Genomic DNA, 10,437 nt, shown 5'->3' on the forward strand with positions numbered 1-10,437 from the left:
GGATTGGTTGTCCGCGCATCAAGCAGCAGTAGGTTGTCATGAGAAAGTAGTTCGTACCCAGTCGCTAATGGAGAAGTTCTAACTGTTCAAGGAGAAGAAGGCGGTACTGCCATAGGTGTTATCTCGATGTTAAGAGCTCAAAAGTTGTTACGTAAGGGACACTTAGCAGTTTTGGCGATGGTGTTAGACACAAGGACGGAAGAGAAACAAATCGAGGATATTCCTATCGTCAGGGATTTTCCTGAGGTATTTCCAGAAGACCTACCTGGTCTTCCGCCTCACAGACAGGTCTAATTTCAGATCGAATTAACCCCGGGAGCAATCCCTATTGCTCGCGCACCCTATCGACTCGCTCCTAGTGAGTTGGAGGAATTGTCGAAACAATTGAAGGACTTGTTAGACAAGGGTTTTATTCGTCCGAGTTCATCACCATGGGGAGCTCCTGTGCTATTCGTAAAGAAGAAGGATGGAACTTTCCGGATGTGTATCGACTACAGAGAGCTTAACAAGGTTACGATCAAGAACCGATACCCTTTACCACGTATTGATGATCTCTTTGACCAGTTGCAAGGATCTGGTTATTATTCGAAAATCGATCTTAGATCGGGTTATCATCAACTCAGAGTTCGGGAGGAGGACATATCAAAGACGACATTTCGCACTCATTATGGTCACTATGAGTTTGCGGTTATGCCATTTGGATTAACGAACGAACCCGCAGTATTCATGGATCTCATGAATCACGTTTGTAAACCGTATCTAGATAAGTTTGTCATTGTGTTTATTGACGATATCTTGATATACTCAAAGAATAAGGAGGATCATGAACGACACTTACGGTTGATTTTGGAACTTCTGAGGAAAGAGCAACTGTTCGCAAAGTTTTCGAAATGCGAGTTTTGGATCCGAGAGGTTCAATTCTTAGGTCATGTGGTTAACGAGAAGGGCATTCATGTTGACCCAGCTAAGATTGAGTCCATTAAGGATTGGCCGATTCCAAGAACGCCGACCGAGATTCGCCAATTTCTTGGTTTGGCTGGTTATTATCGGAGATTCATTGAAGGATTCTCAAAGATCGCACAACCACTCACTGCTCTGACCCAAAAAGGTATTTCGTACAAGTGGGGAGAGGAGCAGGAAGCAGCATTTCAAATGCTTAAGCAAAAACTTTGTAGCGCACCGATTCTATCTTTACCAGATGGAGTCGATGATTTTGTTGTATATTGTGACGCTTCCATCCAAGGTCTTGGATGTGTACTTATGCAACGCGAGAAAGTTATAGCGTATGCTTCTAGAAAATTGAAAGTCCACGAGCGGAATTATACGACTCACGATTTGGAATTAGGAGCTGTTGTCTTCGCACTAAAGATTTGGAGACATTATCTCTATGGAACAAAGTGTACCATCTACACTGACCATAAGAGTCTTCAGCATATATTCGAGCAGAAAGAGCTCAATATGAGACAAAGGAGATGGGTCGAACTTTTCAACGACTATGAGTGTGCTATTAAGTATCATCCGGGAAAAGCTAATGTGGTAGCTGACGCTTTAAGTCGTAAGGAAAAACCCAAAGCCTCGAAGAGTTCGAGCATTGCGGTTAACTATACATACAGGATTGCCGGACAGAATTCGAGAGGCTCAGATTGAAGCCTTAAAAGCAGAGAATTTTGATTTGGAAGCCTTGCGTGGAATCAATGGGAAATCCGAAGTCTAATCCGATGGAATTCGGTATTACAACCGCCGGATTTGGGTACCTCGCTATGGGAATTTGCGTGAATTGGTCATGGACGAGGCACACAAATCTCTGTATTCTGTACACCCAGGTTCAGATAAGATGTACCAGGACTTACGAGAACTCTACTGGTGGCCTGGCATGAAAGAAGAAATTGCTAACTATGTAGCAAGGTGCTTGACATGTGAAAAGGTGAAGGTTGAGTATAGGAAAGCATCTGGTTTGCTTCAGCAACCAATATTCCCAATGGGTAAATGGGAACAAATATCCATGGATTTCATAACCAAATTACCTAAGACTCCTAGTGGATACGATACTATTTGGGTGATAGTGGATCGCCTGACAAAGTCAGCACATTTTCTAACTATCCGCGAGACCGATAAGATGGATAGGTTAACTCGGATATATATTAAGGAAATTGTCGCTCGTCATGGAGTACCAATTTCGATTATATCCGACCGAGATGCTAGATTTACTTCAAATTTTTGGCAGTCATTACAAAAGGCGTTGGGAACACGCCTAGATATGAGTACAGCTTACCATCCGCAGACTGATGGTCAGAGTGAACGAACGATACAAACCTTGGAGGATATGCTTAGAGCTTGCGTCATCGATTTCGGTAAGAATTGGGAAACTTACTTACCTTTAGTTGAGTTCTCCTATAATAATAGTTACCACACGACTATAAAAGCGGCACCTTTCGAAGCTCTGTATGGGCAAAAGTGTTGATCACCACTCTGCTGGGCAGGAGTCGGTGAAAGTCAGCTAACCGGATCCGAGATAGTCCATGAAACGAATGAACGAATTGTGCAAATCAAAAACCGTATGGCAGCAGCCCGAGATCGACAAAAGAGCTACGTTGATAAACGTAGGAAACTTCTAGAATTTGAAGTTGGAGACAGAGTACTTTTGAAAGTGTCACCTTGGAAAGGTGTTATACGTTTTGGGAAACGTGGAAAACTAAATCCGCGCAATGTAGGACCATTCGAAATTATTAAACGAATTGGCCCTATTTCATACAAATTGGAATTACCAGAACAACTTAGTGGAGTACACAACGTTTACCAGGTGTCGAACCTTAAGAAGTGTTTGGCAGACGAAACTCTCATAGTTCCTTTAGAGGAATTAGAGATTGATAAAAAGTTACACTTCGTGGAGGAACCTGTTGAGGTTATGGATAGGGAAGTAATAACCCGAAGACACAACAAAACCCCTATTGTTCATGTTCGTTGGAACTCGAGACGTGGACCTGAGTTCACGTGGGAGCGCGAGGATCAGATGAAAGAAAAGTATCCTCACTTATTCAAACCCAATGATAAACCTTAGGTATGATCTAAATTTCGAGACGAAATTTATTTTAACAAGGGGATGATGTGACAATCGGAATTTTTTTTTTATTTTCCCCTCTTTCCTTTCCAGCCTTTGAGCAACATTTTACAATTTTCGGGATGAAAATTTTTTTAACAAGGGGATGATGTGACAACTGCCAAATTTCAGGTTAACTTCGTTAACTAAACACAGTTAAATCATGTTGACTATGTCTGTAAAATCAGTTAGTTCTGTTAACTATGTTAATGAACTCTTATACATGTGGGGTCATGTATATGAACTCTTGTACATGTGGTGTCATGTATGCGTACATTTAAGTTAATGTGTCACTGGTGACTTAAACAAGAATAAGTGACTAATTATAACTAGAATTATAAACTCGTCATACATGTTATGATAAACGTGTTATGAAGCATGTGCTGTATATGATAAGTATAATGTGCTATGTGATTAATATGTTATATTATGGTTGATACATAATTATGTGATTTGTAAGTAAGCTAGGTGATTAAACAAGTTACATTATATGTCATGTTACATGTTGGTTAATTATATGGAACCTTAGATTATAATACATAGAAAATGTTTATAAATTATGTAACATGTCACATATGGATTAACAAAAATAACTTAAGGTGTTATTATTCCATTAAATCATTAGTAAAGGATTTTTAATAACAAGGAGGTTACAAACTATTGGAGTTCAAAGCCTTTCTCTTTCCCTTCTCTCTCTCTTTGGCCGTGAACCACACACCCACCCACACACACTCTCATTTTGTTTTGCAAACACTCTCTTTCAATATCATTTTCATACACAAAAGGTTTGGTGATTATTGGGAAGCAAGGGAAGTAAACATTTGGATCAATCAAGAGGGTAGGTATTTATGTTTTGTTGTATACATATGAACCCTGTATCCAAATGATTTGGATCATAAAAGAGGATGATCAAAGTTTGATGAGTCAAAAGAATTTGTATTTGTTTTGGTCTAGTATTTTGAGTCTTTTATAAATATAATTGTTTTTACTTTTCTTATGAAATCAAATGGATAATATTAAGACATGAAATTTGATGGAGTAAGAATGTTCTTTGATGATTTAGAATCATAAGGATGTAAAAATTATGATTTTTAGTGGATTGTGGTTTGAATCTGCTTGTTGGCAGACTTTGTGTCTTGGATTTTATGGTGAATAACTTGATGATACGTTTGTGTTTTTGGTCTATTTTTTATTCTATGAACATGTATTTTGAATCTAGTTTTCAGAATGTCGCGAATCTTAATTTTTGGACTTTGTTTGAGTACTTTTTATTAAATTATAAAAACAGGATGCAAATCTGATTTAGAGGTAAAGTTTCTGAGTTGTGTTATAAATTGCATAACTTGATGTTGAAAATAGATATGGAGATAATTCCTCTTCTGGAATGTTGTAAATTGAAATAGGAATCTAGTCCAATTGGTCTTGTATTAATTGGACAAGTATGAAATTTTTGACAAATATTTGTTTACTGTTGTGTTGAGATAGAGTTTAAAGTTAGATTGATGTAGTGTGAGAATAATCTGTATGTTTTGGTAAGTTATAAAATTATGAGAAAAATATATGTTATACCTAATACATGTGAGTATATGTGTGATTTATTTGGTAATTTATTCCAAGTTTTGATTGATTAGAAAAATCGGTTTTGAATGATTGAAATGTGTTAAGGGTGATCAATATATTGATTAGTTAAAATGATTATAAATTGTAGTATATTGACTATGCTAATTGGAATTTTGACTTTGTGACTCAACTTGAAACTATTTGACTAAGTGGTTAGTCTTGTGAAATGTTGAATGTATTAGGAGTTGGACTTAGTCATAGAATTTCATGAAAAGTGGCTAAGTGCATATTACTTGATTGTTGTTAAAGTTGTGACTAGGAACATAATATAAACATTCTTAGTCTAACGAATTGGTCAAAAGTCATCAACGGGCCGTCGGTCAACATTTTGGTCAAACGGTCAACAAAACTCAATTTTTAGTCTTCGGTCATCGAGACTTGGACTTTTTAGTCAACGGTCAACAACTTGGACCTTTTGGTCAAAAGTCAAACGAAAAGTCAAACTTTAGTCAAAGTCAACAAAAGTCAAACTTTGGTCAAAGTTAACAAAAAAGTGAAACTTTGGTCAAACTTCAAATAAACAAGAGAATTGTTTGGATACTAAGGATTCTAGGAATCGCTTAGCAAATACTTATAGTGCTTGTGTGATTTAGGCACTAGAACAACATTGATTTAAGAAGTTGACTTTCAGTTTGAACCGCATTCGAGGTGAGTTTCACTATCCAACTTTTTACTTACTCCTTTTTGGGGGAAAGCATGCAACATACAAACTTTTTGGATAATTGCAGACTTTTTAATACCTCATGGATACTTAGTGCACTTAAACTTATACTGAAGTCCCCCATGCACATTGGACCATTAACAATTGTACATTGGCTCGGTAATGAAAGGTAGTACTACTGGGTTTGACGAACCCCCTCGGGGCTCTCGGTTGAGGGAGTCGCCGGGCGTTTCATCTACTAGGAACGCAATATGCACTAGTCTTATATTAGACTCCGTGGGTGGCTAACAAAACTAACATGTCAGCGTCGGTCACAATGGAAAACACACTAATGTAACATGATTGCTAGCTTAATTAACTAGCGGTATTACTAATGCATACATTATCCGTACAATATCTATGCTTTACTACTATACTGTTTACTTACTAAATGGTTGTTTGACAAACTTGTTTTTATACTCAAACTGTGAACTCACCAACCGTTGTGTTGACCCGTTTTAGCATGTCTTTCTCAGGTCACTTATAGTGCAAGGATAGGAGTTGCATTCATGACCACCAATAGACATTGCATCTTAAGCTGGAAACTTTTATTTAATAATGTTATGGCTTGGGCATGTTTTGGGCGCCTTATACTATTTGGTTTTGTTTAGGGATGTTTCCCGTTATGTTACGCTTCCGCATATTAAAACCTTAAGACATTAACTCTGAATGATATCCCAAATATGGGGCAATAAAGTTTATTTAAAATATTTAGACGTTGTTTGTTGTAACTAATGATTGAGATCCTGGTTTGTCACGCGCCTCGCGGTAAAACCCCGCATGTGGAAATTGAGGGTGTGACATTTTAGATAAGTTATAATAACAAGCCTTAATTAACAAGAATTAGTTAGAAACAAAGATTAGTACTAGTTTGATATTGAAGAGTCAAACTATCAAGAACTTGAAGAATGAAATACTTGGATCTTAGATTGAGACAGTTTGGAGAAGAAAGAGCAAACCAAAATGGGTGCATGGGACTTGTTTTTATAGTGAAAAAGTATAGTTTACTCATAAGGGGTATACTTGCATTTCATTGGTTAAAACATCCCTTTAGCTTTGGTTGTTTGGCGATTTGGGTCCATGAAGTTCGTTTTAAGTCGTTTTTAATAATAAAACGGTGTTTTAAGGCACCGTAAAGTGTTTTCTTGATCCAAAATTTGTGTAACATAAATGAACATAAAACCCAACGTTTTATTAATAACGAAGGATCCGAAAGACCAAAACGGGTCGGGTTTCCAATACAAAAACAAATACAAGTTAAACCAAAAATTACGAATGTCACAATTATCATCCGTGGTAATACATGAGATGTTTTAACTACTTGTGCTTGAGTTTGTTATTCTTTATTTAGTTTGGTCGGTTAAATCGCCATGTAACGCTCGTGGGCCAACAAACTTAATTGATTCGTTGATTCGATAATTAAGTTGGACCATTCAAATTGCCATGTAATGCTCATGGGAGGCCAACTCGCACATTTGTTTTGGTTTTGGTATGCTAATAAGTTGGGGAAAAAATGTCATGGAACGATCATGGGAAACCCAACACCTCGAAGAACACTCGGTAATTGTTTCATTTGTTTGATTTTATGTAACAACCCAGCTACCAGCGCACCATAATATTGTTTGCTTTGGCCGAGACGTACCACCATCGCCTCACGGATTTGCTTTTGTTTGCCCAGGTGGTCATCCATCCTTATACTACTCCCACCTGAGCACGCTTAACTTTGAAATTCTCCTTTCATTCACTACCATTAAGCGCCCAAAACGCGTTATGATGGGGAATGTATCCACCTCCTTATAAAGAAGACATAGTTCTCCTTCCCAACCGATGTGGGATGTCACAATCCACCCCCTTAGGGGTCCAACGACCTCACGAGATGTGGTACTACTGTTCCGGTCTTGGCTTTGATACCATCTGTAACCACCCAGCTACCACTGCACCATAATATTTTCCGTTCTGGCCGGACGTACCACCATCACCTCACGGATTTACTTTTGGTTGCCTAGGTGGTCACCCATCCTCATACTACTCCCACATGAGCACGCTTAACTGTGGAATTCTTCTCTCATACACTTCCATTAAGAACCCAAAATGCGTTATGATGGGGAAGATATCCACCTCCTTATAAAGAAGGCTTATTTCTCCATCCCAACCGACGTGAGATGTCACAATCCAACCATCTAAGATAGAGAAGGAAGGGACCAGACCCTAAAAATATCTGAGATGGTAAAGATAGTTATGTATGTATTATGAATGTATGAAAGTATGAAAGACAGAAAGAAAGTGTGTATGTATGAATGAAAGAAAGATAAAGGGCTAAGTATGTAATATGTATCTACGGATACGTATATATAAATATGTGAATGTATTGTATGTTGCCTGATTAACAAGAACTCACTCAGCATAGCTGACTTTTAGTATGCACGCAAGTGAGTAAGATGAGACAGCTGGCTGGAAGGGGGACACATGGCAGAAGAATAAGAAGCTGATATCTGAAGACTCATGATGTTTTATAATTGATATTTTGATTTTGAAAGACAAGAATGTTTGTTTAAGACATGTTTATGAATTATTATGTAATGTTTAATGAAGGTTTTATATTCCGTGAAAGTTTTAATTAACTATGATATTTAGAACAGTGTTTATGAGTAAATTCAACGTCAAAGTAGGGCACCGGGACCGGGGCCTTAAAAGTTGGTATCGGAGCATAAGTTCGAGAGAATTGAGCATCCTACATGCTTAAACTCGAACAGAGAAAGGGACATAAGTAAGAAAAGAAAAAATATGCCAGTTTATGAAAGCCATGTGTCACTCAAGCAAGCTAAGTAAAGGTAAAGCACGTGATTAATTTCATGTGTAATGTAAGAATGTGTAAGGAAGCTAGCTTAACTGCTTGGGATAGAAGTATATGATTATATGAACTGTTTGATTGTCTAACTGCTTAAGAGTAGAACCAACACAAATAGATTCCTAAGGGGAAGTGTATAGGACACGGAAAGTAACGTGATCAGCTAATCACAGCTGGCCACTGTTATTACCTGTTAGCCTTACTATCCCTGTACAAAATAGTTCCTTAAGTGATGACGTTTGTGTTTTCTTATAGAATACGAATGGCTGGAGCAAAAAAGGTCGTTGGTAAAGGAGGTCGTACTGGACGTCGTGGTAGGCCACGTATCATCCGAGAACCTTTTGCAGAATCAGCTACTAACACAAGGGAAGAAGGAAGTGTAGTTGGACAGAATCCGAGCAACTATGAGGGGTTTCAAGTTGATCACGCGGTCTAGGCCGCCATTGCTCAAGCGCTAGCTGTTGCAGTAAAGAACCTACAACCTGAAAAGTCTGCTGGAAGCCATGTGAGGACCGCTGAGAGGGCAGGGGATGGTGTTAAGAAAGGTGATGATGGGAAAGGGGATTGGAGTGAAGTTCGATATGTGAAAGTTGATGAGAGGAAAAGAGGGCGAGGTGGGTGTAAATACAAGTCGTTCAAAGGTTGCGACCCACCAAAGCTGATAGGTTTGGGGGATGCAATCGCTACTCTCTAATGGATAACTGCCATGGACAAGGTTATCCGAATCAGCGAGTGTCATCCTGACCAAGCAGTGTGTTATGCCACCCAATTGTTCGGAGATGAAGCTATGTACTGGTGGGAGTCGGTGGAGCAGAGACAGACTCGTGAAGAAGTCAAAGGGATGAGATGGGATGACCTGAAGGAGTTAGTGAGGAGAAGGTTCTGTGCTGATGCTGAGGTTGAAAGGGCTGAGATGAAGTTTCTGAACTTGAAGGCAGGTAAGATGACACACCGCGACTACACTACTGAATTCAACCGCATGTCTAGGTTGGTGCCTGACATGGTGGACACTGAAACCAAAAGGATCAAGTGCTACATAAGAGGACTGCCACAGAATGTCCGCACTTTGGTCAAGACAAGTAAACCTTCTACTTTCGACTCTGCTGTCGAACTCACAGAGATGGTTTACGAGGATCTGGCTGTAGATGAGGTGATGGTGGAAGAGAATAAAGAAAAAAAATGGGTTGTTCCTGCTAAACGACCCGGTACTCAGTTGTGGAACCCTAGGGATAAGAAGCAGAGAGTGTGGGAGAAGAGTCCATGTAAGACGTGTGGAAAGATGCACGGTAGTGAGTGCAAATGGGGTAAGGGTACTGATATTTGTCACAAGTGTGGTAGAGCTCATGGTGGAGAGTGTAGGCTTTGATCGAATGCCTGTTACAAGTGTGGGAAGGTGGGGCATTATGCTCCAGATTGCACTGCAAATCCCGCATGTTACAAGTGTGGTAAGACTGGTCATATGGCAAGGGAGTGGTTAGACGGTGAAGCTGGAGGAAGCGGAAAGAAATATGCTGATCAAGCAAGGCCAAGGACTAGGGACTTCATGTTGACTTAGGAACAAGCCAGACAGATTCCTGATGTTGTGACAGGTACGTTTTTAGTGAACGGTATTTCTGCTTCAGTATTGTTTGATTCAGGTGCGAATAGAAGTTTTATAGCTACGACATTTAGTAAGCTAGCAAAAATGAAATGTTGTCGTGTGCCTGAAACTTTTAAAGTAACAACCGTGAGCGAGACCTCAGTTAGAATAATGAGAATGGTTAAGGACTGTAAGATAGAATTGGAGGGACATGAGTTCCCTGTTACCTTGTATGTCATGACTTTAGGAGGGTTCGATGTGGTTTTGGGAATGGATTGGCTATCTGAGTTTGAGGCTCTGATAGTGTGTAAGAGTAGATTAATAAGGTTAAAATCCTTGGATGGTAGTACGGTGACAGTTTATGGTGATAAAGAAAGTTCAAGGCTTAATGTCATTTCGATGATAAAAGCCGAAGGTTTGTTAAGATGAGGGTGCAGTGCCTACCTGGCGTATGTTGTCAAAGTTACGGCCGAGACGAGAGAAGTGAAAGATGTTCTTGTTGTGTGAGACTATCCAAAATTGTTCCCTGAGGACCTGCCGAGGTTGCCACCGGAGCGTGAGATAGAATTTCAGATATAATTAGTACCAGGAGC

The 10,437-nt window shown here is 39.2% G+C and overlaps 1 protein-coding gene across 1 annotated transcript; it reads left to right on the forward strand.

Moving 5' to 3' along the window:
* Nucleotides 1-2,557: 2,557 nt before the first annotated feature.
* Nucleotides 2,558-3,058, forward strand: LOC143549830 (uncharacterized). Its single transcript, XM_077040624.1, has one exon. It carries the CDS (start codon nucleotides 2,558-2,560, stop codon nucleotides 3,056-3,058), a length of 501 nt encoding a protein of 166 aa, XP_076896739.1.
* The last annotated feature ends 7,379 nt before the right edge of the window (nucleotides 3,059-10,437 follow it).

This window comes from Bidens hawaiensis, unplaced genomic scaffold (assembly GCF_021521415.1).
Source record: "Bidens hawaiensis isolate Kalapana, Puna unplaced genomic scaffold, B.hawaiensis_p1.1 tig00015830_1, whole genome shotgun sequence".
Classification (NCBI taxonomy): domain Eukaryota; kingdom Viridiplantae; phylum Streptophyta; class Magnoliopsida; order Asterales; family Asteraceae; genus Bidens; species Bidens hawaiensis.